General features: G+C 34.3%; 18 protein-coding genes and 1 pseudogene across 19 annotated transcripts, besides 7 other annotated features; 11 read left to right on the top strand and 8 right to left on the bottom strand.

The window, feature by feature from the left end:
- Positions 1-41: 41 nt before the first annotated feature.
- On the bottom strand, positions 42-992 carry TVAGG3_0135210 (carbohydrate transport; the record flags this gene model as incomplete). Its single annotated transcript, XM_001298900.1, has 1 exon — positions 42-992. The coding sequence occupies one exon, from the start codon at positions 990-992 to the stop codon at positions 42-44; it is 951 nt and encodes a 316-aa protein (XP_001298901.1).
- Positions 993-1,609: 617 nt separating this feature from the next.
- On the bottom strand, positions 1,610-1,924 carry TVAGG3_0135200 (Chain V 40s Ribosomal Protein S21; the record flags this gene model as incomplete). Its single annotated transcript, XM_051224085.1, has 1 exon — positions 1,610-1,924. One exon carries the CDS (start codon positions 1,922-1,924, stop codon positions 1,610-1,612), a length of 315 nt encoding a protein of 104 aa, XP_051109071.1.
- A 1,114-nt stretch (positions 1,925-3,038) lies between these two features.
- Positions 3,039-4,078: a mobile genetic element.
- Positions 4,079-5,362: 1,284 nt separating this feature from the next.
- Positions 5,363-5,725, top strand: TVAGG3_0135180 (uncharacterized protein; the record flags this gene model as incomplete). Its single annotated transcript, XM_051224084.1, has 1 exon — positions 5,363-5,725. One exon carries the CDS (start codon positions 5,363-5,365, stop codon positions 5,723-5,725), a length of 363 nt encoding a protein of 120 aa, XP_051109070.1.
- An 18-nt stretch (positions 5,726-5,743) lies between these two features.
- On the top strand, positions 5,744-5,986 carry TVAGG3_0135170 (serine threonine-protein phosphatase family; the record flags this gene model as incomplete). Its single annotated transcript, XM_051224083.1, has 1 exon — positions 5,744-5,986. The coding sequence occupies one exon, from the start codon at positions 5,744-5,746 to the stop codon at positions 5,984-5,986; it is 243 nt and encodes an 80-aa protein (XP_051109069.1).
- Positions 5,987-5,990: 4 nt separating this feature from the next.
- On the bottom strand, positions 5,991-6,659 carry TVAGG3_0135160 (uncharacterized protein; the record flags this gene model as incomplete). The annotated part of the gene is made up of 1 exon (XM_051224082.1): positions 5,991-6,659. One exon carries the CDS (start codon positions 6,657-6,659, stop codon positions 5,991-5,993), a length of 669 nt encoding a protein of 222 aa, XP_051109068.1.
- A 348-nt stretch (positions 6,660-7,007) lies between these two features.
- TVAGG3_0135150 (phage tail repeat-like family) lies at positions 7,008-8,216 on the top strand (the record flags this gene model as incomplete). Its single annotated transcript, XM_051224081.1, has 1 exon — positions 7,008-8,216. A coding segment is annotated over one exon (1,209 nt), but the record flags the coding sequence as incomplete, so codon positions are not given.
- Positions 8,217-9,634: 1,418 nt separating this feature from the next.
- Positions 9,635-9,787, top strand: TVAGG3_0135140 (uncharacterized protein; the record flags this gene model as incomplete). Its single annotated transcript, XM_051224080.1, has 1 exon — positions 9,635-9,787. The coding sequence occupies one exon, from the start codon at positions 9,635-9,637 to the stop codon at positions 9,785-9,787; it is 153 nt and encodes a 50-aa protein (XP_051109066.1).
- A 649-nt stretch (positions 9,788-10,436) lies between these two features.
- TVAGG3_0135130 (uncharacterized protein) lies at positions 10,437-11,059 on the top strand (the record flags this gene model as incomplete). The annotated part of the gene is made up of 1 exon (XM_051224079.1): positions 10,437-11,059. A coding segment is annotated over one exon (623 nt), but the record flags the coding sequence as incomplete, so codon positions are not given.
- A 664-nt stretch (positions 11,060-11,723) lies between these two features.
- TVAGG3_0135120 (DNA/RNA polymerases family) lies at positions 11,724-12,575 on the top strand (the record flags this gene model as incomplete). The annotated part of the gene is made up of 1 exon (XM_051224078.1): positions 11,724-12,575. One exon carries the CDS (start codon positions 11,724-11,726, stop codon positions 12,573-12,575), a length of 852 nt encoding a protein of 283 aa, XP_051109064.1.
- Positions 12,576-12,630: 55 nt separating this feature from the next.
- On the top strand, positions 12,631-13,488 carry TVAGG3_0135110 (uncharacterized protein; the record flags this gene model as incomplete). The annotated part of the gene is made up of 1 exon (XM_051224077.1): positions 12,631-13,488. One exon carries the CDS (start codon positions 12,631-12,633, stop codon positions 13,486-13,488), a length of 858 nt encoding a protein of 285 aa, XP_051109063.1.
- An 828-nt stretch (positions 13,489-14,316) lies between these two features.
- TVAGG3_0135100 (organellar and viral DNA polymerase type B) lies at positions 14,317-15,146 on the top strand (the record flags this gene model as incomplete). Its single annotated transcript, XM_051224076.1, has 1 exon — positions 14,319-15,146. A coding segment is annotated over one exon (828 nt), but the record flags the coding sequence as incomplete, so codon positions are not given.
- A 761-nt stretch (positions 15,147-15,907) lies between these two features.
- Positions 15,908-16,076: a mobile genetic element.
- A 349-nt stretch (positions 16,077-16,425) lies between these two features.
- TVAGG3_0135080 (organellar and viral DNA polymerase type B) lies at positions 16,426-16,836 on the top strand (the record flags this gene model as incomplete). The annotated part of the gene is made up of 1 exon (XM_051224075.1): positions 16,426-16,836. One exon carries the CDS (start codon positions 16,426-16,428, stop codon positions 16,834-16,836), a length of 411 nt encoding a protein of 136 aa, XP_051109061.1.
- Positions 16,837-17,353: 517 nt separating this feature from the next.
- TVAGG3_0135070 (uncharacterized protein) lies at positions 17,354-17,542 on the top strand (the record flags this gene model as incomplete). Its single annotated transcript, XM_051224074.1, has 1 exon — positions 17,354-17,542. One exon carries the CDS (start codon positions 17,354-17,356, stop codon positions 17,540-17,542), a length of 189 nt encoding a protein of 62 aa, XP_051109060.1.
- Positions 17,543-17,753: 211 nt separating this feature from the next.
- Positions 17,754-18,322, bottom strand: TVAGG3_0135060 (protein of unknown function, DUF4106 family; the record flags this gene model as incomplete). The annotated part of the gene is made up of 1 exon (XM_051224073.1): positions 17,754-18,322. A coding segment is annotated over one exon (569 nt), but the record flags the coding sequence as incomplete, so codon positions are not given.
- Positions 18,323-18,358: 36 nt separating this feature from the next.
- On the top strand, positions 18,359-18,811 carry TVAGG3_0135050 (uncharacterized protein; the record flags this gene model as incomplete). Its single annotated transcript, XM_051224072.1, has 1 exon — positions 18,359-18,811. The coding sequence occupies one exon, from the start codon at positions 18,359-18,361 to the stop codon at positions 18,809-18,811; it is 453 nt and encodes a 150-aa protein (XP_051109058.1).
- A 16-nt stretch (positions 18,812-18,827) lies between these two features.
- TVAGG3_0135040 (protein of unknown function, DUF4108 family) lies at positions 18,828-19,247 on the bottom strand (the record flags this gene model as incomplete). The annotated part of the gene is made up of 1 exon (XM_001296265.2): positions 18,828-19,247. The coding sequence occupies one exon, from the start codon at positions 19,245-19,247 to the stop codon at positions 18,828-18,830; it is 420 nt and encodes a 139-aa protein (XP_001296266.2).
- A 47-nt stretch (positions 19,248-19,294) lies between these two features.
- Positions 19,295-19,609: a mobile genetic element.
- Positions 19,610-19,654: 45 nt separating this feature from the next.
- Positions 19,655-20,086, bottom strand: TVAGG3_0135020 (Poxvirus D5 protein-like family; the record flags this gene model as incomplete). The annotated part of the gene is made up of 1 exon (XM_051224071.1): positions 19,655-20,086. One exon carries the CDS (start codon positions 20,084-20,086, stop codon positions 19,655-19,657), a length of 432 nt encoding a protein of 143 aa, XP_051109057.1.
- An 832-nt stretch (positions 20,087-20,918) lies between these two features.
- On the bottom strand, positions 20,919-21,194 carry TVAGG3_0135010 (uncharacterized protein; the record flags this gene model as incomplete). Its single annotated transcript, XM_051224070.1, has 1 exon — positions 20,919-21,194. The coding sequence occupies one exon, from the start codon at positions 21,192-21,194 to the stop codon at positions 20,919-20,921; it is 276 nt and encodes a 91-aa protein (XP_051109056.1).
- A 70-nt stretch (positions 21,195-21,264) lies between these two features.
- Positions 21,265-21,292: a terminal%2Cinverted (terminal inverted repeat of Mariner transposon ID:TVAGG3_0134990).
- Positions 21,265-22,567: a mobile genetic element.
- Positions 21,345-22,471, bottom strand: TVAGG3_0135000 (annotated as a pseudogene). Its single transcript has one exon. A coding segment is annotated over exon 1 (1,127 nt).
- Positions 22,540-22,567: a terminal%2Cinverted (terminal inverted repeat of Mariner transposon ID:TVAGG3_0134990).
- Positions 22,568-24,205: 1,638 nt separating this feature from the next.
- Positions 24,206-26,830: part of a mobile genetic element that runs on past the window's edge.

Raw genomic sequence — 26,830 nt, 5'->3', positions numbered from 1 at the left:
AGGAATAAAACAAAACAAACTATATATTGGAAAAAACAAAATTAAACTTGTTCTTGTTTGTTTTCTAATAATGGAACAGAATCTTGTTTCTTTGGTGCCATTTTAGCTTTAGAATACATGAAAACTCCGCACAAAGCAATGACAATTCCGGTATATGCTTTGATCATTTGGAAAGTTGACCCCCATTTGGATGGGAAGAAGATGTAGCCAAAGACGAGAAGGAGTATTGTCTTGAAATGGCCGACAACTTGGTAAGTAATCGATGATGTAGTGCCAATCAAGTTAAATGTAGATAAATTGACACCAACGGCAAACACACATGTTAAAAACATGAGAATGACTTCTTTCATGGTAAAGTGATGATGTAAATAACCTTTTTCGCCAAATGCTTCAATTCCAACGGATGAAATGCATCCAAGGACAAATTGGATTGGAGCAATGGATAACTGAAGTTCATTACCGCTGATGCCGTACTCTTTCTGATATTCTTCGGTAAACATCTGGTTATAAACTGTACAAAGAATTGCTGCAAGAGCAAAGATTGTACCAACGAGGTTGACTTCAATATCCGAAATAGAGAAGAGAGCAACACCAATAATTAAGACTGTAAGCGAAATTAACTCGAAGGTTGAAAAAACTTGATGTTTAACGAGCATTTTATGCATAACCATGTAAGGAACGCAAACCAATTTTGACATCTGATAAAAACCTATGGAATTGGCCCCCAAATTGAAATTCATAAAAACAATGGAGCCAACAACAAGAAATGCAAGCAAAATTCGTTTCTGGAATGAAACGGCTTTGTCATTTTTGATTTTTCCTGTAGATGCAAGGATCTGAAGAAAGCCCCAAGTTGCCAAGAAATGAAATGTTGAAAGAAAAACAGTGTATTTGCATGTGAGTGTACGGCCTAAGTGCTTTAATAACAATATAAGAGATGTTGATGAGAATATACTAGTTACAATCCATAGACCAACTGTGATAATCGACATCGAATTTTTTTTTTCTTCAAATTCAAAAAAAAAATCACTTCCGAGTTGTTATGAAAAAAATAACCTTGAAGAATGATACAATAAATTAACACAGTTGACATTTGCAATGTAAAACTCTCAAATGTGTGATCCTTATGGCTTAGTGGAAAATCACCCTATCTTATTGAAAAATTTCGAGATAACCCTATCTCCAGAACTTCATTCGCGATATTATGTAATTTAACTCTGCAAAGCACTTTATTACTTGATATGGGAAGTTAATAGCTATTAGACTCGAATTTTGGTTTGATATTTGAACTAATTACTTCTAACCTTTAAAAGTTAATTTTATTTAGCGCTCATATTCACATAGATAAAACCATATTCTTTCTCAATATAATTTTCAAATTTTAATGGATTATCATCGATATATCGAGTTTATCTTGTAAATTACAAGATGAAATAAAGCAATATGTACTTCAATATCCAAAATTAAATACATGTAACCACCGTAAAACAATTTGAGAGAAAATGTAGAAAATTTTGCTGTAAATGGAAAACTTTGTCTTTAGATTCTAAATAAAAAATGATTTTCGTCGAAAAATTCTAGATTTTTATATGTAAATGCTAGATGTTTATTATGCCTTGTGGACATCAGAGCGATAGACACCTGTGAGAAGGCCCTTCTCTGTGGCGATACGGTTAAGAGCGTAGTCAGATTCACCGAGAGCGCGAACATATCCGGAGAAGACGACTGTCTCGAATTCGCCAGTTGGGAGTCCATCATCATTAACTTTGGCGATTTGGATTTGAACAGATGCATGATCGTGTGGTGGAATTAATCTATCTGTAGCCATGCACTTACGTGGGATAAGCATATCTACGATTTCACCAGCGTCGTTTTGCATATTTTCTAAAAAGGCTCGACCAAACCTATCAAAACCGTTTTTCATACCTTCAACGAAAATGAATGATCTTAAAATGAACATAGATTTATATATATATATTGAACATAGTTTTTTGGTAAGTGACCAGTTCTGGTGGAAAAATGCTGGGATACAAATTGAATTTGCAATTTGAACCAATTTGGACGCATATACTTAGACATACAATATACAGATATAACTGTGGCATACCAAGGTATATGCTTCCAAATTGGGTCAAAATGTACAAAAGATATGACTCTTCCAATGATAACTTGCCAAATTTTTGAATTATATCTTTTTTATACGAGTTTTGTGGACAATGTAGGAGTTCTTCATTTGTTTTAGATTTGATTTCATCCCTTCCAATAATTTATATTCCGGATACCTATCATAGTCCCTTCTTAATTGTATCTGATATTGATTTCAATTCTGGAAAAACAAGACTCTCTCTAATCAAACCTGAGAGATCAAATAGTTTGAATGACTGCTCTTCATATTGCAGTGTGAAAATATCTATGAGAAACATAGAAACTTCTTATCCAGTAATTCCTTTTGATGATTTTGTATAAGAAATCCATTGAATCATTCTCTGCAGCAATAGCCTGTATAAGAAATGATGCATCTTCAATATTCAAATACTTATTGAGCAAGTTATGAATGCGGAACTTTCTATCATTCTGGGAGACATGCAGTGGCAATGTCTCCCAGAATGAGACATTGCGACCGACAAGAGTGCATAACACACTCTTGTCGGTCAAAGTTTTGCAATCTTCTTGTAATTGCAAAATATTTTGTCATTCTGGGAGACATGCAGTGGCAAAACTTTGATTGAAGAATCTTAGTAAATTCATATCATCACATTGTTTAACATAAAACTTTATTTAACATTTCAGACAAAAAGTAAAAAGAAATGCTTGTTGATAATCATCAAAAAAATTCAAGATTTTATCCTCAAAATTCTAGACCCTGACTCACATCTTGAAATTTATGTTTGCTAAGGACTAAAATGAAAAATTTTGTGGTGTTCAACGTCCTCTCGATTTCAATCTATCATTAAACATGATTTACTTATCTATATTTGACATTAAACACATTGTATAAAACAATTGTAGAGATAAAATCATTTTTTGTTGATATTTAAGGGTGCCCCCGTATGTACGTTTATTTGAGAGGAGGAGAATTACCCTCTCAATTTTGAGGGATTCGTTAGTTTATTTTCTCGATGAATATGCAATAAAATTTGATTTTTACCTTATCAATATACTTCATATAATATACACATGTTCATGTAAAAACTTTTTTCCAAAATCCTCAGGAATTAAGGGATTTTTGAATTTTAAGAATTTTTTTCGAATTTTTTCGAAAAAAAAATATTTTCAGAACAGCCTTAACGGCTAAGATTTAGGAACAATGTTAAGTATCAAAAAGAAAGGAGGTCTGATATAGACAACATATATCTTTGAAGGTTGAAAAATCTCTAATATTTGAGCCCAAAATTTCAAATTTTAATTTTTTGAAAAAAGAGGCCACCCGTATGTACGTTTATTTGAGAGGAGGAGGATTATATTTTTGAAAGGGTGAAACATTATGAATATGTTAATTATATAATAATATGTATTATTATAAAAAAGAAAAAATAAAGCACTTTAATTTTTTTCTTTCTTGATTTTTTACAAAATCTACTTAGAATTATGCAAAATATGACTAAATAATTATAAATTTCAAGTTAAATTTTAATTTTGATAAATAATTTAAATTTCAAAATATCAAGTTCAGTTCGACTATGTATGTAGTAATTCCTCAATAAAGTGCCAAAACCCTATTAAAATATATGAACATTTTCAACATTTTAATGTTTTTATTTAAAAATTTGATGGAATATGAGCTTCAAACAATTATTATGTAAATAAAAATAATTAAATATATGTATTTATTCGTATCACAACCGTAGTAAGTCGATTCTTCCTTTCTTCTACTGAGATTTGAATTTGATTTCGAATTGTAAAGAGATTCAAAGGGAAAATACTAGCGGATAAAAACTACCTCCCTGAAAGGGTCAGAATGGAGTCAAGTTGTATTTTTTGATATTTTTTGCTTTTCGAGCCTAAATAGGTAGCCAAGATAATGCCTAAAAATAAGGTTCTAAATTCTGAAGTTTACATGATCCTCTCGTGTGCACCCTTAAATGAAATTCATTATCCCCAAATTACAGATCAATTGATTCGTTAATTCCTTTCACGTGTTAATGCCATTTAAAAAGAATTTTAATGGCTTTGCTTTCAGTTGAATGTTTTGGGACCCAAAGAAAAAAAAAAAAAAAAAAAAAGGTAGCGGGGCCTCCAGGCACTTCGTGCCCTCTAGCCCTGAAGATGTTTAGTATAACTTTGTCCGGACAAGTAAGGGTCTATCGTCGCTACAGGAAAAGTTACAGGCGTTCCAAGGAAGTATACTTTGAGAAGCCTTTTCTGTCACTTTTCAGGAAAAAACATTTTTATTATTATATATAAATGAATTTTACAAAACCACCGTTACCCTTCTTTGGAAATAAGAGTAGATGTAAAGATATTCTATTGAGAGAACTTAAGAAACTACCGAATGGTCTAACATTTGTAGATTTGTTCGGTGGAAGTTTCTATATATCCCATTTGTGCCATACAATATTCCCAGACTCAAAGATTATATGCAATGACTTCGACAACTATATGGACCGTCTCAAACATATACCAGACACAAACAATATATTGAAAGCGTTAAAAGAAAAGATACCTATAGGTAAGATGGAACGTATACCATTAGATAAGAAAAATATTGTGAGAGAGGTTTTGAAAAAAGCAGAATATATAGACTGGGATAGTATATCTGCTAGACTATTATATAGTGGTTCTATAAGAGTTCATGACATTGAAACACTTATGTCAAACGTTTTATATCTTAACTATACAAATGTTTTCAAAGAGGACATAGAAAAATATATTGAGGGTATAGAGTTTGTGAGATGTCATTGGACAGAGTTGTATGAAAAATATAAAGACAAGGAAAATGTTTTCTTTATAGTGGACCCGCCGTTCTATAACACATGGGATTTTCAATACCAAGTAGACTGGACTTTGAGAGACTCTTTAGAAACTTTAGACGTTTTACATAACTGTCCATGCTTTTACTTTACATCCGATAAAAGTGGTTTGGAAACCGTTATGAGATGGTTAGAGGACATACATGCCTATGAGTTTAGATATGACAAGATAGAATATGAGAGAGGTCCTATAAACCGGAGAAAGTGTCATAACAAAGAAATTTTACTAGTAAGTAAATGTGGTTTGAAATAGGACTACTTGTTTTAGGTTTTTTCCATTGTGTCATTTATTTATTTGACGTGGCAGAAAGGTACAGAGAATATGAAGATGAACCAATGCCTGCAAATGTCCAGTATATGTACTCGTAAGAGATATTTTTATCTAATATTAAATGGACGCACAGAACTTAGCAAATGCACAGCAACCTGGACAACCAAACCCAGAGAATATTCCAAATGAAGTTAGAATACAAACTGCAATGGCAAACTATGGTCAAGTGCCAACAGATGTACAAATGCAAACTGCCATGTCAAATGACGCTGCGTTAGGTTTGCCACCATGGTATGCAAATATGAGATGGAAAGAGTTTTATACAAACCCTGAAGTGGGATATAAACAACTTTATGCAGATGACGCGAACACAGGAGTTGACCCAGAATATGTTTTCTACCAGAGGAGAAACAGAATGTATGAGCTCCAGTTAAAGAATGCTATGGAACTCAACAGGAAACGTAAGAGACTAGGCGGACATTAGATTTTTACATATAGTAAAATGGGTTTCTTCAGTAGTATTGGAAACTTCTTTCGAAATGTTGGAAGAGGTATATGGAATGGCGTCAAAACCGTAGGAAGAGGAATTTGGAACGGAGTCAAAAATATTGGTAAAAGAGTAGGTCAGTTCGTTGGTATTATACCTAAAGACCCTGAACCAGAAGAACAAGCTCCTGTTATACAACAGCCTGAACCTGCACCACAGTCTAGTTGGCAACCAAATCCAACACCTCAACCGTATTAAAAAATTATATTTTTACCGTTCGATAGTAGTTGTATATGAAACTAAGTTCTAAGTAAAACGCATGGTATAATGGAATTATTCTCTTTCTTCCATCTGTTGTAAACCATACTTGAAAGTCTGAAATACTTCCACTTGGTGGTTCATATAGCTTTGTAGGTTTTTCGTAAAAGTCATTTGCCAAGCATAAAAAAGAGTTTTGGGCGCCAGAAAATGAAGCATGAACTATAATAGCATCTGAGTCGAAAACATTTTCATATGTTCCATTAGGGTTTTCGACTTCATAAAAGTCCGGGTGTACTGGATATGCTGCAGGCTGATTTAACATCCTCAAAAATCTATACCATGCCAAGTTGTTATATTTTGTAGAAATATAAACGTTTTCTCCAAGGTCTTCTATTCTATTGATTTTAACAGTTGCATTTTTCCTGTCATATATAATATCGAGATGGTACTCTCCTTCGTCAATGTTGTACTGTTTTGCATATTCGATATAGATGTCGTTTATTTTTTCTTGAAAAGCTTGAAGAGTTGTTTCTAAGTTTACAAGCAAATTCACTTGTAAAAGTTTTCCCTGTTCAAATTTCTCATACATACGTTTTTCTTTGTTATAGTATCGAACTTCAAAACCGACCGTAAATGGGAAACCATGTATGGCTTCTGAAATGAACTTCATTCTACGAAAGCCAATAGCTTTTGTGACAGATGGGTCTCTTAACCATCTTAGTGGGTAGTCAAAACGATAGCCTTCATGCTTTACGGTCTCTGTCTCAAACTTTTGACCTACATTGGTAAAAAGTTCATCTAATGGTTTAGTTGTAGCAACTCTAGAATTTTCTTTTTCTATTGAAAGCATATTTTATCTAGAATAAAAATGTCAAATGAAACAGCGTCTATGAGAGAAATACAACACAACCGACAACTCATTATACAAGCTCTAAATAAGAACACAACAAACTTTTCAAACTATTCTAAGATATCTGAGTCATTGAAAGAAGGAAACTTAAAACTGACATTAAACCCAATGACAGATGAGTTTCTATTTCAAGACAATAAGAACCATACTGTCTGTATAAATCCAACAAAAGGAACTTTAAACGAGAAACCTATAAATGAACTTCTTTTGAAAGCAGATGTTGACAACAAAGCTGACAAAGAATATGTAGACGATGCAATAGCAAAAGAAGAAGAAAGAGCTAACAAAGCTTATGCAACAAAAGAACATACTCATCCTGAACTAGCAGACAAAACATATGTTGACAATAAAATGTCAAGTGAAGTGACAAGAGCTGAAAACGAATATTCTAAAAAGACTCATATACATTCTATATCTGAAATAACAAACTTACAAGAAACCTTAAACAGGAAAGCAGATAAGGGATGGGTGGCTAGTGTGTTAGTGAAGAAGGCGGATAAGGAATATGTGGATGAAAAAGATAACGAAATTATAGAAAGGGTTGAATGGTACCATGAACGGACATCGAAGATTTTAAAAGGTAAAGCCAATACAGGATGGGTTTCAGGATGTTTAGACCTTAAAGCAGATAAAACTTATGTTAACGATGAGTTAGAGAAGAAAGCAAATAAGACTCATACACATACAAGTTTTACAACTTTTACAGCAGACGACATAATATTGAACTTTGACCTTGGTTCAAGTGCACCTTTAGAGAATCCAAGTACAAGCGTAAAAGATACACTAAACAATTTAGATAACAGTTGCAGGAACATTGAAAGTCATGCCAGAAACTTTGAAGCATATGAACTACCAGCAATGTTAGATAAGAAGGCTGACAAAACAGAGCTTCAAACATTAAAGACAGAAATACTTCAAACATTATATCCTATAGGCTCTATTTATACGTCAATGAACTCTACCAGACCAGAAACAGTACTTGGTTTTGGAACTTGGACTCAAATAGTCGACAGGTTTTTGTATTGTGCAAACTCTTCAAAGGAAACAGGTGGAAGTAAAACGATTTCAGGTGAAAACTTACCTGCACACAGTCACTACATAGATTTAAGTACATCTCAAGCAGGTTGGCATAAGCATAAATTTTGGGATTGGTCAGCAATGAAAAAAGGTAAAGGATATGATGTTAAAGACGACGTTCAGTTTGCTATAAATTGTTTCTGGGGTAACACTCAGGGAGATGGAAACCATACACATCGCGTTTCAGGATATACGCAAACAACGGGACAAAGTAAAGACTACATGCCACCTTACATGACAGTTTACGCATGGTATAGAATTGCTTAGTCGTCATTTTCAACTTCTTTAGCATATTCGTCAGGAGTTGTCTTATATTTGTTAGGAACTGTCTTTGAAAGTATACCACCTTGAACTTTGACAAGTTTGAAACGAGGTCTGACAATAGTAGTTTTATCTTCTGCTTGCAGTCTGTACATTTTGCCATGTTTGCCTAAAACTTCATAATATTCTCTGTATACTTTCTTCTATTTTTACGAACACGAAGTGAGTACCTGTCGGGTTCCCATTGTTGTCATAGTCAATAGTATTTTCATATGGGTCGCGTTTAGGTATTTCTATTTTTACTTTGTCACCTTTCTGAAGTTTGAAGCCCGCATTCTTTCTTGTTTGTCTCTTTTGACTAAATTATTAAATATATAGTCTTTCTCTAAGTCAGGGTTGTTTTTCATTATTTCGGGGGAGTGGTTTCCCAAACTTTTTGTTTACGGCTATTGTAAATATTTAAAAACTTGTCTCATCTTTGCCATGAGAAGTGTCTATAACTTGTCGTCATATGACATTTCATTTGCTTCACCACCTTGTGGTTGGTTTAAGTCTCTTAACATTTTTATACAACGTCAATGACACCAAGAGCAGAATGGTTTTGGTCGACAATGAAATATTGGTTTACATTTTTTGAACGCAGAATAGTTTTTAATATCGTCTGATTTGAAAGAACTTTCAAAGTCAGATGTCATGTTTTGTTGGATGGTATTTGTCAACGAATATTGTCAAAGCAGTTTTCACATCTAAAATATTTTTGGACTGTAATGGTATGGCTTCACAGTATCTTGTGTTTTGACCGACAAATATTAACCAGTATGGTGGTCCATCTGTTCTAACTCCTCGGAATGTTTTCCAAGATATCCATAAACCAAGCATTTGGTGTTGAACTAAAGATTTTTACCATGAGTGCTTTCTTTGTTGCCTTAGAAACATACGGGTCCTTGTTTGAATTCGTCATTTTTAACCCATAAGAAATGGGTTTATTTGGCGCATTAGCAGGAGTTGCATCCAGATTTTTGCCGCAGTGGGAACAATAGCCAGAGGTGCATTTGGAATTGGAAGGAAGATTTGAGTACATTAGGTATACTGAAAGAGAAAGCACAACCTATTATACAAACTGTACAGAAAGGTTGGGAGGTAGCACGAGATGCAACAAATCTTATTCCAAAATCCTGAAACAAGAGGAAAAGTTCAAGGATGGATGGACAATGTAGGAAGACAAGCAGGAAACTATTATAACAAAGCAAATGACTACTATAACCAAGCAGGACACTATATGGACCAAGGTGAAAGATTCTTTAACAGAGGATATAACCATGCACAACAGTGGGTAAACAATAACCAACCTCAACCGCCTCAAACGTGGGGAATGTAAAGTTTTTTACTGAGATGAAATGAACAATACAGCATTGAGACAAATGGGTTCAAGATGGATTTGTCGGCTTCCAGCAGTTACACAACGTGTTTGTCAAGTTCTTCCTATACCTCAGGAAGTTTTAGACCGACTTAAAAAACCTAAACAACCAGTTGAAAACAAACCAAACTAAAATTTTTTACTGAGATGAAATGACCGAAGAAGTTGAAACGTAGATTTGACACCACAAACAAAAAGTTCAGAACCATTGTCAAAACCCGTCAAAGAACTTACAGATGAAGAGAAAAATTCAATAATAGAAAGTGCCAGGTCTGGAAATACAAACCCTAACTACAAAGTCACTTTTCATAAAAATGGAACGGCTAGTATCTCAAAAAAGAAACAGACTCTCACAAATAAAATATTGAAGTCTGAAGGAGCTTTCGAGACAACAGATGGAAAAGTTTACTTCACTGACCAACAGTTCATTATAGAACATCTCATTGACTTAGAGTCGAAATATTCTAAACTTTACAACAAACACAAAAGTTGAAAGGAAAACAAAAACAAATGGCATATGATATTTATGAAGATGTTGACGACACAACTGTTCCTGCAGGTGAAGTAAAGTCAAAGGAACCGGAAAGTGACGAAAAACAGATAGAAGAAGAGAAACCAAAAACTGAAGATAAACCAAAACCAAAGTTTAGTTTCCAAACTAAACCAAGTCAACCTTCATTAGCTGGTATGGGTTGGCGTCAAAGACTTATGGCAGCAGGCAGCTATGTAAAGTAAAGAGAAAAAAATATTTTTTTATTTTTATAAAAATGCCCCCATATAGAATGGACAGAAAGTCTGCTAGAATAAAAGCAGAGTTGCAAAGATATGGTTGGAGAGTTTCGAAGAATTTTAAATATAGGAAGGGAAGACCCATAAAAGTCTATGACAAATTGTCTGGTCTTCGCTACGAAATGGATTTGGAAACAGCACGTGCAAATTATCCAAACAGACTAGAGAGGTTAGAAGAAGAACGTCTTATGGACATGCCTTTCGATGTTAGTGAACCTCAAGTTGAGGGACACGACGGCTTTGCCAGATTCTACTGGAAACATGACGAACAATTGCATCCTTTGAGAAGGAAAAAAGGAAAAGGTGAAGACGCACATGTTCCCATGGAAAGAACAAGATATGCATATGAGAAGTACCGTGAAGTTAGAAGTCAAATTACATCTGGTCGAACCTTTACAGTAAACTTTGACGAAGGAAAGAACAAAGAAGGCTTCATGGGTGTACTTGCTGCCATACAAGACGGAAATAAGAAAGGATACAATCTCAGATTGACCATAACAGATTTGGATGGTCACATTTACTATGCACATGGCAATGTCACAACAGCCGCACAACTTCTTGACGCTTTCAAGACTACAAAGAGAGAACAAATGTTTGACTCCGACTCAGACATTTTGAATGCAATTGAAGGAATTGCAAGTGTCAAGTTCGAATGGTACCAACCTAACCCTCAAGCAGTCAGACAACATGCTGGATACTTCCCCTTCATAAATAAGTCTGACATTGACTTGACAAGGTATGGAATTTACAATTCAATTGAAACAATTGTCAACGAACCTTGTATTCTCACATGTCTCAGGAACTCTGGTCTTGTTACAGATGAGAAAATGAAGTATCTTGAGTCATGTGTGAAGACAAGGTACATTCTCAGAGGTCAATTGGCAAAGATTGCACCGTTGGCAAATGTCAATATCCGAGTCAACATACCTACAGCTAAAGGTTCTTCACATGACGACTATGTTGTTGACAAAGACTTACCATGGTTGAAGATTGTAATTGTCCACAACCACTTCATGTTGAACGAAAGTCTTACACACCCATTGTTCGGAAAAGGCAAGTGCAACATTGTCAGAGCTGTAAACATTCTTTTCGAGAAAGGTTTGTTGGAACCAATTCCAGATGACAAGCTGACAGAAACTTTTGTACCAAAAGACGAAACAAACTTTTCACTGTTAGCAAGACCAAAAGTTGTTCCAGACAAAGTTCTAGTACAAAAGAAGTACACAATTCCACAAGGAGTTGGATTGTTCGGATACCAACCTGAACCAGAAGAACTTCCAATGAGGTTGCAAGAACTTCAAGATGCTATAAACAAACTTCCATTGAGACATCCAATTGACGTCAAATTGTATTGGAGGGCATCTGAGTTAGGTCAGAAGGTTTTATATGAAACAGGTTGCTTCGACGATGTTTATGAGATAACAGGAGAAGTTTCTCAGAAGATAAGAGACTCACTTGAATTTCCACAAACTGGACCAATTGGTTGCGGCAAGTTCGACTCAAACGAAAAGATATACTATGTCGACCTTAACGCTGCGTACATGAGGTTTGTCCAATATATTCCGACTGGAATTCCAAACGAAGATGGTGAGTTCCCGGGAAGGAACTATACAGTTGGACAAGTCATACAACAACTGTATGATATTAGGAAAGCTTCAAACCCCAAACTTGCAATGACACTCAAATTGCTTATGAATTCGACATGGGGATATTCCATTAAGAAACCTCAAAAGATGAAGAGTAAACATTATGAGAAGGTCGACAACTTTGTTGAAAGGTTTTCTCCTTTTGTTTTGAAGTACGAATTCACTCAAGGTCAAAATGGCTTAGTAACCACATTAAAATCTATTGTCGAACATTGGTCTTACCCTCAGTTCGCAAAGGCAGTCCTTGACAACTACAACAAATTCTTCTCCGAAGTCAAATCCAAAGTTGTGGTTTACTATGAGAACATTGACGCACTCATGACGAACGAAGAAGGATACAACAAACTCATTGAAATGGGAATGGTCGGTGAAAAGATGGGTTGTTTTAAGCTAGATAAGGTATTTTCAGAAGTTCATGTCCTCTCCAAGCGTAAGTACTGGGGCATACTTGAAGACGGCACAGAAATAAAACATTGCATGAAATAAAAAATTGCATGAAGTAAAAACGTTTTTTAAAACAATATATTTTTACATATATTAAATGCTTCAGGTTGAAAAACAAAGAACAAAAGTAGCAGATACAAAACCGTTAGACTATATCTTTACAAATGCTGGTAGGACTATTTCAGATGAAGAAATTTCATCCCGAGCATACAGTTTTGACTATCCAGTTCGTTGGCTTCAAAGTCCTTCAGATGCAAAGGCAATAGGATTTAGAAGAGTTTTGTTTTCAAATAGAACTAACGCGTTTATGTTCGCAGTATATTTTCATGGGCAGTATAAAGGTTCTGATGGTCTTATAGACACATTTGACGAAATGAGAATATTTACAGTTCGTTCAGACGAAAGTCTTGAGAAAACTCTAAATGACTTTCAAACTCAAATGAACAAATACTATTGGGAATTTCAAGAAAAATACGACTCTTTACTAAATGGAACATACTATCTGAAACTAGAATATGACAAGATGAACTCCACCGTTTCATTTCAAAAGATTGAAATTAACCCTCCAAGAGATACGGAGTTTTTATTTTGGGGAGTAGACAAACGTTCTTGGGCACAATTTCTTCGGTTACTAAACCAGAACGAACCATTACCACCAGATGGTCCATTTAAATTTATACTTCCACCAGCAGATTTGACAGTTTATAGAAACGTGTTTGACCCTCAAAATGTTATGTGCCATGCAAGTTTCAGTTCAAGCAACAATAGTTTTCTATGTATTGGTAAGGACTTTTATGACTTTGCTTCTAAATTCTACGAACCACCTAGTAACAGTTTCTCTGACTTTCAAGTTTGGTTCACAACAAATGGTGTGCAACATATTATTCCATTGTACTATGACTTTTATCTCGAATTGTCTTTCATATATAACTACGGAAAAGTGCTGAAAAAGTGAGTTTATGTTAGCATGTTAGATCTCACCTCTTTTCTCACCTCTTTTTTCACCCGTTGAATTTGTCAAGACTTCTTCGTAAATGTTTTGTCAAGACTTCTTCGTAAATGTTTTCGTTATGCCACTTTGTGCCGTCAGTCAGTCAGTCAATGAAATTTACACCAAAAATATAATTTAGGGTAGAAGGTTAGATCTAACCTGTTTTCTAACCTGTTTTCTAACCTCTTGAATTTGTCATGACTTCTTCGTAAATGTTTTGTCAAGACTTCTTCGTAAATGTTTTGTCAAGACTTCTTCGTAAATGTTTTGTCATGACTTCTTCGTAAATGTTTTGTCAAGACTTCTTCATCGTAATGAGCGTAAAGGACCCAAAAATATAATTTAGGGTAGAAGGTTAGATCTAACCTCTTTTCTCACCTGTTTTCTCACCTGTTGAATTTTCATGACTTCTTCATCGTAAATGTTTTGTCAAGGTTTCATCGTAAATGTTTTGTCAAGACTTCTTCATCGTAAATGTTTTGTCAAACATGAACGTAAATGTTTTGTCAAGACTTCTTCATCGTAATGAGCGTAAAGGACCCAAAAATATAATTTAGGGTAGAAGGTTAGATCTAACCTCTTTTCTAACCTCATTTCTACCCTCTTGAATTTTCATGAATTTTCCCGAAATAAAAAATAAAGTTAGTTTTATTTTTTTATTTTTTTTTATTTTGTATAAAAGAACAGAAATGTCAGTCGAAGCAACAACAATTCAAACAACAGCACCAAACTCGTTAGTCATGAATCCAACATCTATGTTAGTAGAAATGAAAAGCTTCATTCCTTCTTCATATACTTTTGAAACAGAAATCCAGAAGATAAAGCAGGAACTTTTAACAAGTACTTTGGACTGTTGTGCGAAAGATGAACAAAATGAACAGTATCTTTACGACATGCAGGACATTATTGACCATTTACCCAAATTGCCTGAAATCCAACAACAAAAGCTCACTATTCCTGAATTCGACGAAATTGAAGTCAAAGCAACTGACTCAGTAGAAATAAAGAAGTTCATACGAAAGGTAAACTATGAGTTTCTTGGATTTCATTGCAACCACAAAGTCATGGACAAAGATTGCGACATGGTATATAAGAACATCTCTGACATATATAAATCTGAAGAATTTAAGACCTACGACAACTTTGTTTCGTTAGTTGCTGAATGTGTATGGCAGATAAGAGATAAAGATAAAAGATGTAAAATATGGAACAAACAAATAAGACCAGCAGCTTTTGAGTTAAAGAAAACCATTGACGCCTTAGTTGTTTTAGCAGGTAAGGTTTCAGAATATAACGCAAAAATGAACCCGCAATGTTCAAAATGTAAGGCAGCAATGAGGAGATATAACTACTCCGTCAAAGAGATAGAAAGAATGAGAAACGACTATGCTGACTTAAAGAAAGAAGCAGAGAAGCCAGCAGAAGATAAAATGGACATGTTAGAATTTCTGAACAAAAACTATCCAACTGCTGACGATTTCCTTCTATCTGACGTCAAGAAGAAATATAAAGAGACTTTCGGCATAGTTAAAACATTCGATATCCTCAGCGAAGAAATAGAAGCTACAAAACTGTTTAGAGTCTCACGAATTCATAACGTTTACCATGTAAAACGCTTATAAAATAACTGGGGTAGAAAAGAGGTTAGAAAACAGGCTAGATCTAACCTCTTCACCTAAAATATATTTTTGCCGAGTAAAATGACCAAATTTCATTATATAACTGTTATTTTTGACGAAGAGAACTTTTACACTTCGTAAAAAAAATCCCTGAAATCATATCTTTTATACAAAATTCAAGAGGTGAGAAAACAGGTGAAAAAACAGGTGAGATCGCACCTCTTCACCTAAAATATATTTTTGTCTGATTTACGCTCATTGACGATGAAGTTTTGACAAAACATATACGAAGAAGTTTATTTCCTGTGTTGTTGTCAAAATGTCATGTTGTCACTATTTTCAAAAAGATGTTAGTTGACCGAGGGACCGAGGGACCGAGGGACCTGGTGACCCTCATGAAAAAAAGAGGTGAAAAAAGAGGTGAGAAAAGAGGTGAGATCTAACCATCTACCCTAAAATATATTTTTGCTGAAAAAATGACCAAATTTCATTATATAACTGTATTTTTTTGACGAAGAGAACTTTTACACTTCGTAAAAAAAATCCCTGAAATCGTGAAAAAATGACCAAATTTCATTATATAACTGTTATTTTTTTACGAAGTGAACTTTGACACTTCGTAAAAAAAATCCCTGAAATCGTAAAAAAATGACCAAATTTCATTATATAACTGTTATTTTTTGACGAAGAGAACTTTTACACTTCGTAAAAAAAATCCCTGAAATCGTGAAAAAATGACCAAAAATCATTATATAACTGTTATTTTTTTACGAAGTGAACTTTGACACTTCGTAAAAAAAATCCCTGAAATCATATCTTTTATACAAGATAGAAAATCTTACTCGCCTAAAACTCATGAAAATCGTAAAAAACAGCGAGTACGTAAAAAATCTTACTCGCCTAAAACTCATGAAAATCGTAAAAAAAATGACCAAATTTCATTATATAACTGTTATTTTTTGACGAAGAGAACTTTGACACTTCGTAAAAAAAATCCCTGAAATCATATCTTTTATACAAAATAAAAAATAACGTTAGTTTTTTTAAAAAAATATTTTTTATTTTGTATGTAAAGACATATATGTCAAACATTGAGTTTGAAACAGTTAAAAAGATAGACAATGACACCAAAGTGGTTAGAATTGGTGATTTAAACGTAAGATACTCAAAGAAATACAACAAATATTCTTTGTCAGACATTATATCTCCATCTGGAAAGAAAACATACCATTGGGTTGGAATTGCTTCAACTCAGAAAATTTTGACAAGAAATCCTGAGCTTATGATATCGGTAAGATTCTATGGAACTACAGCATATCTCATTGACAAAAGTCTTATACCAATAGTTTTGTTATGGATAGACCCAGTTGTTGGATATAACTTCATAACATATGGTTCATTCGATACGGAACGTTGCAGTGAAGGCTTACTTTACATCGTTCAGAAACCGAAGGACTTCAATACAAAGAGATATAAGATAGGAAGAACATATAATATAACTCAAAGATATGACAGTACAGTCAATAGAGTCAAGGTTGTGTTTGTTAACGATATGAGAGCTGCAGAAACAGAACTACTTGAAAAGTTTGAGAAAATGTATGGTGCTCCCACGAAAGGTAAAGAAACGTTTGAAGTAGATGAGATAGATAAAGCTATAAAATTATTTGACGAAGTTGCTGAAAAATACATGTAAAGCGTTTATTTTTGGTCTTGACTTCAGATGGCTCAGGTAGCTCTATAAGGTAAATTGCCTTGTCAAATCCTTCTGGCATTCCGAGTCCTTCCTTCCGACAGGAAAAAAATTTCCTTCTGGCATTCCAAGTTCTTCCTTCCGACAGGAAAAAATTTTCCTTCCGACAGGAAGAACTCTTCCTTCCGACAGGAAAAAATTTTCCTTCCAACAGGAAAAAATTTTCCTTCCGACAGGAAAAAATTTTCCTTCCAACAGGAAAAATTTTTCCTGTTGTCCGTCCGTAAACCATTCAAATTTTCGAAAATTGAGAACTTTTTGGTCGAACTTCAGAAAAAGTTTTTCTTTCCGACAGGAAAAAATTTTCCTTCCAACAGGAAAAAATTTTCCTTCCAACAGGAAAAAATTTTCCTTCCAACAGGAAAAAATTTTCCTTCCGACAGGAAGAACTCTTCCTTCCGACAGGAAAAAATTTTCCTTCCGACAGGAAGAACTCTTCCTTCCGACAGGACACAAACGAATGTCCGACGTACCACCAACCGAGTCCATTCCAAAGCCAGAAGAACCGACAGCCCCAGCACCACAACAGACTAAGACTAAACACTTACATTTTTTACGCTTGACTTTTTACAATTTGAACTTTGTTTGCGTAGATATGAATTCTGAAAGAAGTATGAGGGTCTTGTATGACTTTGTACTTCTCCCATAGTTCATGTCTGTCAAACTTACCTGCCATGGACTCTTTCATAAGTTCCATGAAATCGTCTTCGGACAATCCGGGGAAAAGTACAATGTCAGTAAGTATTCTCTTTACATCCTTACTTAAACTCTTTGCTGTCTGTACACAAATGACAACTGAGATGTTAAAGTGTCTGAGCTTCTTAAGAATTCGACACATGTCTTGTTCTCTATTCTTTAACAAAGGATGAGAGGCGAAATCATCTAAGATAAGAAGACATCTGTGAGGGTAAGTCTTCCAATCGTAAGATTGCAATTTCTTCGAAATGTATTCTATCTCTTTCTGTTTGTTTCTGAAGTGTTTCTTCTCTAATATTCTCTGCATTTCCTCATTTGGGTCTTTAAACTTAGAATTTATATACTCATTTATAGCATTATACTTCAAAACTCTTCTTTGGTACTTCTTTATCCAATCTAACAACTCAGTATCCTTTATACATACTAACTTAGACTTCTTTATAATATCTTTGAACGAATTGACGGTTTGGTCAAATTGACCAGAAGTACTACAAATAACAACTAACTCATAGAATGGGTTCTTCTCATCTAGTTCTTGTTGTTGTGCAGCCATTTTAAGATAAGTGAAAGTCTTACCCGACCCAGGTGGTGCAATTAGACCTGTTATACCATTCTGAGCAAATAAGAACTTGTCATGTATGGGTTTTATCTGAGCATTTTCTAACTTCCTCTTGTTCTTCTTCAAAACATTCTCAAATTTTTTGTCAATGTCAGCAAACTTTTTTTCTAACATATTTTTAGAAAAATTAAAATTTTTATCTTTTAGAAAATGTCTAGCGATTTCGCCATCTATATTCGAGACAAGCTTTTCGACAGCAAAACATCTGTCGACCATAAAATCTTACATAGTGTAAACAAGAAAGGTGAATTTGTTCTAAAGTTCTGTTTCTGGGAATATGACAAGAACCATAAAACATTAAGTAGAGCAGTCTTAAAATTTGTCAATGACAGACTTGTTGACAGAGATGACGCCGATTGGAAAGATGAAGTCCAACAAAAGTTCTTAGAATGCAAAGAAGACACATGCGCTGTTCTTGAAGATGAAATAGAAAACAGAATAGATGAGCTATTAAAGGACAAAGAACTTTTACAAAAATATGGTTCTGAGAAGTTTGACATAACTCCACCAGAAAAGAAGAAGAAAGAAAAGAAAGAAAAGAAAGTAGAAGAAGAGAAGAAAGAACCTGAACCAGTTCCAGAGAAAAAGAAATTTGACATGTAAAAATAAAATTTTATTTTTAGAACATTTCTGGGTCAATGTCAATGTTCTCTTCCTCTTTAGGAGTAAACACTGGCTTAGACTCTAAAATCTTTTTACCCAATTTACCTTGAACTTCTACAACTTTAGACTCATAATATTCATAGTCGTCTGCTTTCTTTGGTTCATAAGGTATAACAAGTTTGTATGCTTTGCCTTCTTTAAGGTTTGAGAACCTTCTGTCAAAACTTTCTTTGACTGTTAACAAACCTTCTATGTCTAAGTCTTCAAATTTCGCACCATTTTTAGTCACAATAGCAAACTTAACTGGTTCGATGTTCCAAACTTTGCTGAATGAAGACTTTTCAAAATGGTAGAAGTAAACATTCAAATATGTGAATGGGTCTAGTTCTTCTTTAAGTCCTGACATGTACTTGTTTACTGAGATGAATTTTGTCATCTTTTCTATCGGATAAAAAAATATTTTTTTTTAAAATTTACTCAGAAAAATTATTTCTTTATATATTTGCCATTCTGAACTTCGAAAAGATGTTTTATACCAGCATAGAATTTTTCTCTAGAGCTTGGTCTTATATCGTTTTCATGACAATATTTTCTATATTCTTCATATAAAGCCTTTTTTTCATACATTTCATAAGGACAATCTAACCAGAATAGCGCATATCCATTTTCGTTATCTAGGTCTCTATATGTTTCTTCTGTTTGTAGAATTTCGTTTTCTCTATTTAGTTCTATGTCTATATATTGTGGCTTAAAAAGATGTGGGCAAGAAGGGTGTGGCGCTATGTAAAAAGTTAATTTTTCTGTCATCTTTTCTATCGGATAAAAAAAATATTTTTTTAAAATTTACTCAGAAAAATTTTTCTTTGTATATACACCATTCTGTACGTCTAAAAGACTTTTGACATTTGCCAAGAATGTTCGTTTAGACGCTGTCATATAACCATATTCTTGACAATATTGTTTATACGAATCGTACAATGACCTTTCATCTAAACACTCAAAGTCAGTTTCATCTATGAACAGTTCATATACACTCTTGTTTGCTTCTAACAATGTTTGTCTCTCTTCGGTATGTGGAATTTGTCTTGGATTGAACTTAGAAATATCTAATGTCATAAAATATGAGAACAAGTGGTTGTAAAAGTCAGATGTCAAAGTTTCTGCTAAGTCGTCAAAATATTCTGTATCTTGCATATGAGCTTCTGACGTTCTGACAACTACATATCTTCTGTCAGAACTTTCTAACTTCATCGGAACAGCATTGTTTGAAACCATAATGAAATTTGCAACATTTTCACAAACTCTTTGGTCTTTATACTTTCTTTCAACAACTCCAACTTTGTCTGTTATAAGACTCTTCAAAGCATCTGAGTTCAAAACTTTTGTTGTATCTATACTTTGAAGTTCATTGCAAACTATAAGTTTCATATTCTCTATTGAAGAGTTAAACTTGCCACAGATGTTTTCTAAGTTTGTCATATTCGGGTTCGAATAGCCTTCTAACAGTTTGCACAAAATATCTGTAAAGAATGTGTTCTTACCAGTTCCTTGTTTCCAATTATAATGAGAGCAGTTTCATTTTTAGCACTTGGATGTTGTAAGATGTTTGCAAACCAACATAAGATATACTCATAGACTCTTTCGTTTCCATTGCATATAATTTCTTTGACATGGTCTAACCAAGCTTCTATAATATTTTCTTTCCATTCTACTTGTTCGTATTTATATCCAGTGAAGATAGAATAGAAGTTTGGAGAAGGTGTATAAAACTTTATACCTCGAACTGAAAAATCTTCTAACTTTGACAATAAGATATCCCAAGCATCTAACATCTTCATGCCAACTTGTACGACTTTTATTTTCTTAAGTTTCTGTCTACATTCTTGTTCTGAAACTATTGTTGCTCTTGGTTTGTTAAAGACAACATCCCATTCTTTCATAACATAACATTCTGGGGCAGAGTCGACATAAATGACTAAACGTTTCAAATTCTCGACTGCTTTGTTATAGTCTCGAAATGGACACATATTTCTGAATGTTTGGAAGTCATAAAAATCTGAAACATCTATTCTGTACATTTTTATAAAAATAAAAAAAATATTTTTTTTTATTCTTGAGCTATTTGTTGCATTTGTTGTTCTTGAGCTATTTGTTGTTGAAGTTGTTCTTGTAGTACAATACTTTCACCAGTTGCATCTTCCAATTCGAAACTTTCTGCCGTCATTGACAAATACATAGGACATAAAAGTTTTACAGGAACAAAGTTTGCGTCAACTAAGGTTAAGTTTATGTTTGCTAAAGTGTTTGAGTTTACTAAAGCTGAAAACTCTGCATTCGAATGAACAATAGGCAAACCAGCAGAGAAAGTGTTGTTTATACGCATAAGTATCTTTTGGTCATAGTAGTTTCTGTCGACATTCGAATAACACTTTGAACCTAAGTTTGAAACAATATAGGGTGTCCAAAGGTGTGTTTAGCACAAACCTGAATACTGCGAATAGAAATAAACAAGATACATATATATAAAGTTTATTTAAATATAATCACCATTGGATTCAATCACGCGTTCGCAGCGATCGATCCAGGCTTGAAAGACACGCTTTAAATCATCATGAGAAAATTGCTCAAATTGCTCTCTTACAAAATTTTCAAGATCATCTGGACTCGTGAATTCGCGTCCTTCAGCTCTCTTTTTTAGCGTGCCGAATAAATAAAAGTCAGAGGGTGCAATATCAGGTGAATAAATTGGGTTTGGAACAACTTTGACATTGTTTTCCACCAAGTAATTCATTACCTTATGACTTTTGTGAACTCTTGAATTATCAAAATGAATTGCAAACTTTTGTTTTTGTTGTTTGGATTTCTCAAACTCATCAGAATTGATAATTTGAGTAAGAACATTGTCAATTAGATACTGAGCATTCATCGTATTAGGTTTTTGAAGAATATCAATTGCGATGATGCCATTCACGCCCCAAAAAACCGACAACATCATCATTGGTGTGTCAATTTTTTTCTTCGGGAATGTTTGCGGATTTTCATCCTTCGGGATCCACATGATTTTGGCTTCTGTTGCATATTGAAACCAAGACTCGTCCCCTGTTACTAAAAAGCGAAACTTCTTGGATTGATACGCACCCAATATAGAGAGGAGCTCTTTCGAAGATTGGACTCTAGATTTTTTTTGAACTGAATTAAGGTTGTGCGGAACCCAACGTGTATACGCTAGTTTGTAGTTCAAATAATTGTGCAGATAATAACTGACTGTTGTACGTGGTATCTTTGTCATCTCCTCTATCCTTCTGAGTGATGCTCTTGGGTCTTCATCTAGCGCTTGAAGAATTGCTTTGATTTTTCTTTGATCCGGCGATTTTTTGTCAATTTTTATGATGGGCGCCTTTTTGTTCATGAAGTGATACATCCTAACATGATACGTTACAGTGGAATAGCTAGGAGCATCCATACCTAAGCATTTTACCAATGTCTCGTAGATTTTTTACAGTCTTTGCATTTTTTTGCAAGAGCGAGGATGTTTTCTTTATGATTCATTAAAAAAATGAAAAAAATCCCGCCAAAATTTCCCGCGAAACCGCCTCTTGTCTCAAAATTCATTTTATATCCCGGCATGGCGCCAAAATACAACATACTCATCATATACATATATTCATATTTTTTATTATATATTTATAATCAGCATATATCTCCTTTAATAGTCTCATATAGAGCGCTGTGCTAAACGCACCTTTGGACACCCTATATATAAAATAGGTGTACTTAAAGTCAATGGAATAGACATTCCTTGTATGACACCTTTTCCTGTTATAGGAAACTGTTGGTAGTAAAAACCAGATATAAGTTTTGTATTATAGCTCATATTGTTTATAGTAAACTCAGTCGGACATCCAAACATAATGAAACCTGCTCTAGTTGCAGCACATGTTACACTCGTCCTTAAAGTATTAAATAAGTCAACAAAACCTGTTGGTGGTATATCTGAGTAAGTATCTTCAAAGGAGTATTTTTTACCATTCACAACAATAAAGTCTTCTGGTGTCAAAAGAGCAAAACAGGCTTTAGTCGTCATTGTGTTTAAGGTTAGTTTACAATATCTCCTTGAGGACTTTGTAAGTTTGTTGTTATATAGAATTATATGACTCAGGTTTTTAGTCGTAATAGTATAAACCACTATGTCTTCTGCCATTTACATATATTAAAAGTTTTCTGAAAGTGAGAAGAACTTCATCTAAACTTTCACATGGCGTTTCTTGAAGTTCTCTGTCTAAGAAGTTCAAATATTTTGTAAAGACATAGAACTTTCCTTTGTCTACACGAACAAATAAAACAGGTCTTTCATATCGTTCAAAAGTGTGTAAAGTCCTTTACATGAAATAAAGTCTATATTATTTTTCTTCAAACATCTTTCAAGAAGTTTGACATTTTTACTTAGCAAATAAATTTTAATGAAATGTGTGGTCGTCAAATATTTTTATGACGTCTGGGAAACTATATTTTAAGTTCAACGTTTCACCTCCTTTCATAACGTATATCTTGTCAATGACATTATATGAAACACCACAGCAACTAACGTCGGGTTCTATTTCTTTGATGTTTATATCGTCTGCCTCTGTCAAAAGTTTCAATAGTTCTTTCAAAACTTCATGAGGTGCGATGACATATGAGTTCACTTTTACAGGGTTGTGTTCGACCAAGTTTAACATTATACCTAAAGCTTGACAAATCTTCTCCTGAGTTTGAAGTTTGTCTTTAAGTTGTTGGTAGTCGTTTCGAATATCTGCAACAGAACTTAAGTCTCTGCTAACTTCAGGGTATGTTGGTGTTCTTTTACAGGAACTATTGTTATACCATCTTCGTCTTCGTATGGTTTCCCCACTCAACATCTCTTTCTTTGACATTGACAATAACACTTTGACTGTTTGTTTGAGTGGTGAATTTAACTTCACATCTGCCACCGCCATTAAACCTTTTGAAACACTTACGCTTCTATTTTTCGGAAATGACATTTTACTTCGAATAAAAATATGGACGTATTCGAGTATCTCTTCGAATTGAAGCAGAACAAAGTTTACACACACAAACAATACAAATACATTGACAGAATAGTTCTTTACACAAACAATGGAAAATGTTATAGAATAGCAGTCTTTGCTGAACCAAAATATTTTCATAAAGCAAAGAAAGTTGGTATAACTGAAATGGTGAAAGTTCTTGAAGCAGACAAAAATATAACTTCAAAACTTACAGATATTTCTAAAGGTAAGTTTATAATACAATTTTATGTCAAAACTGGCGTACTGTCAATATTTGACGGAGAGAAGTCAGTTCAAGAACAACTTACTGACCTGCTGCCAAAATCTGCTCGATGGAAGCTGTCGTTATGCCAATCTGAGGAGCTCCAGCAGGTTTCATCGAACGAATCTTCAAAAGAGCATCTTCCGTGAAAAGTGCTATTGGTTTTGTAAACTTCTTTGCTCTCAGTTCATCTGGACCGTCTCTGTCACCAGTATATTGTATTTGAACTGTACCAACAGTTGAAATACCACCCATAAAGCTTCTGAGTCAGCAAATGGAATGCCAAGCCAAAAGTTTGAACGGTCTCCATTTGTATATTGAGTTTTTTTGACCTCCTGTATGAGTCCATACTTTCACATATGGCATAATAGAACTTTGCATTTCAGGGTTTATGGTTGTTGTGAAGTTGTTGTTAAAGTTCATAGCATCTAATGTCAAGTTGTATGACCTCATATCCTCAACTGTAGAATATTCTTCTCTTGGATAATATTTGCCATCTATGTTTATATGATATTTAATACCGGGGTTGTAGAAACAAGAATAGTCATTTATAGTTCGTCTGAAAAGAACAAACATAGTATCTGCATGTTTCATTGCAGTTGTTAAAGCAATATCTGTCTTGCACCTGGGTCAGCACTTTGGTTTCCAACTTCACCTGCAAAGTCTTTGACAGATATTTGGTGTATAGGAACATAAGTGGAACTGCAATATATTTGGCAGCTTAAAGCATTTGAAATATCTGGGTCCAACATATAGACTGCAAGTCTGCTTTCTATTCTCTTGCATTCAAATTTTTCGCATGTGAACTTAACTGGGTCCCAAGCAGTTCCAGCAGCATTGAAATAATAGTTTACTTCAGTGTTGAGGTTTGAGAAACCAAAGTCTAAGTCAACTTTGTCTTTGCAAAATTCGGCGAATGACGTTTTATTTGGTCCCTCTACGTCTGTAATAGTGAATGGGTCTTGTGTTGGTGCAATGACTAAGTTATTTTTGCTTGGAGTAAGTTCGATAGAAATTTTTCCTGCCCAGTTTGGCAAGTATCTTAAAAACCTGAAGATGAGGAAAGATGACAAAGGAACTCTAAGTTTCAGTTTTACTTTAGTGGCAGCAGTTCCATCTGAACCAGAAAGGTTAACATAAACTCCTGGAACGTTAGGGTCAAGTCTTCTTATTTTCTCAATGGTGGCATACTGGTCTGTATTTCTCTAGCTTGTGGTTGTACTGAGTTTCTCAAAGCGAACCATTCATAGTTTGCCCATGTTACTGTTTGAACTAAGTCAGAGTTAGAATATATCTTATATCCCATGAAAACTTCTGGAGCATATTGGTATCCGACATAGAAAATTCCATTGCAACCTTTCTTGTCAGACAACTTGGCAGAAGGTTTTATTTCAATGTCTTGTTCCACGTATAAGAATGAGTTGTCAATAGAAATAATATGAAACCTGTCGCAAGCAATATCTACTGTTGTTGAAGAACCTTCTCCAAACTCACCTACATTTCCATAAGAAACAGCAGTTGTATATTCGTAAGTTCCAGGAACTATTTCTGACCTTCTAATGGCATTGTCGCATTCGTTATACCATTCGGAAACATTTCCATTCATAGCATCCAAAACTGTTGGCGTTATATTCTGAGCGGCGTACATTTCATATGGGTAAAATATAGAATAGTTGGATTTATGTGTCATAATAGAACCCACGTGGACCAAGCTTTACTTTCTTCCTGGCTGAGTTTTTAACTCTTCTTTTTCCTTCATTGCCACTACTTTCACTAGATGAAGTTACTTCTTCACTACTTTCACTTTGTTCTACTCTTCTCTTCTTCTTTGGTAACTTGCCCTCTGCTTCAAGTTGTTGCATCTTTGCCTCATGTTCACCTAGTATGTTGTAAATTTCCCATGTCCTTTTTGCCTTTGGCTCTGGTCGCCCATCTCAGGTAACCTATATCCTAGAAAGAGTTTGTCATAGTTTGTATTTGAGTCTTCGCGTATTGTTTGCATGACTCTTTCCTGAGTTTCCGGTTCAAGCTCTTCAAACAGAGCTTGTCCATATGGAATAAGCTCGTTTCCAAATATATGTTTTTGTAGCCATTCTGGTTTTCTTTCCATGTTACCAACAATATCTTTTGTGAATGGGAAAGCTTTTACCCAATGTTTCAGTCTTGCGTCATTTATTTCTGTAGTTGGTTTTATTTTGTCAAGGAACATGTTTTTCAATACTAACATTTCATTTGGTACTGTCCATTTGAGTTTTCTTAAATATTCATCCCTTCTCGGTTCATTGTCTGCAAAGTAAGTTTTTATGACATTTTGCAAACTTTCGTTTGCAAGGTCATGTACAATAGGTTCTCTTCCTTCTCTCTCCCTAACTTTCTTTCTAAACTCTTCACCAAATATACCATCTCTATGGTTCTGTGTAGTTCTTTGAGATAAATGTTTTAGAACGTCAGGTGTTATATTTCCATCAGCCATGTTCATTTCATACTGGTCCAAAATATCTGCATCTTTCATATCTTTCAATGGCATTAAAGCCGCGCTGAAAATACCAGCTATATCTGGTTCACCATTGACTTCCATTGCGTCTACAACTTCTTGGAATTGAGGTTGTAAGTTTATGAACCACCTATCCGGGTTAGCTTTATGACCCCATCTCATTGTAGTTCCATCGTCTGCAGAAACAAAAGTAGGTTTGTTTCCATCTTGGTTAG

The sequence above is a fragment of the Trichomonas vaginalis genome, chromosome IV, assembly GCF_026262505.1.
Source record: "Trichomonas vaginalis G3 chromosome IV, whole genome shotgun sequence".
NCBI lineage: Eukaryota > Parabasalia > Trichomonadida > Trichomonadidae > Trichomonas > Trichomonas vaginalis.
The sequence above is the reverse complement of the archived record's forward strand: the minus strand, read 5'-3'. Positions and strand labels throughout refer to the sequence as shown.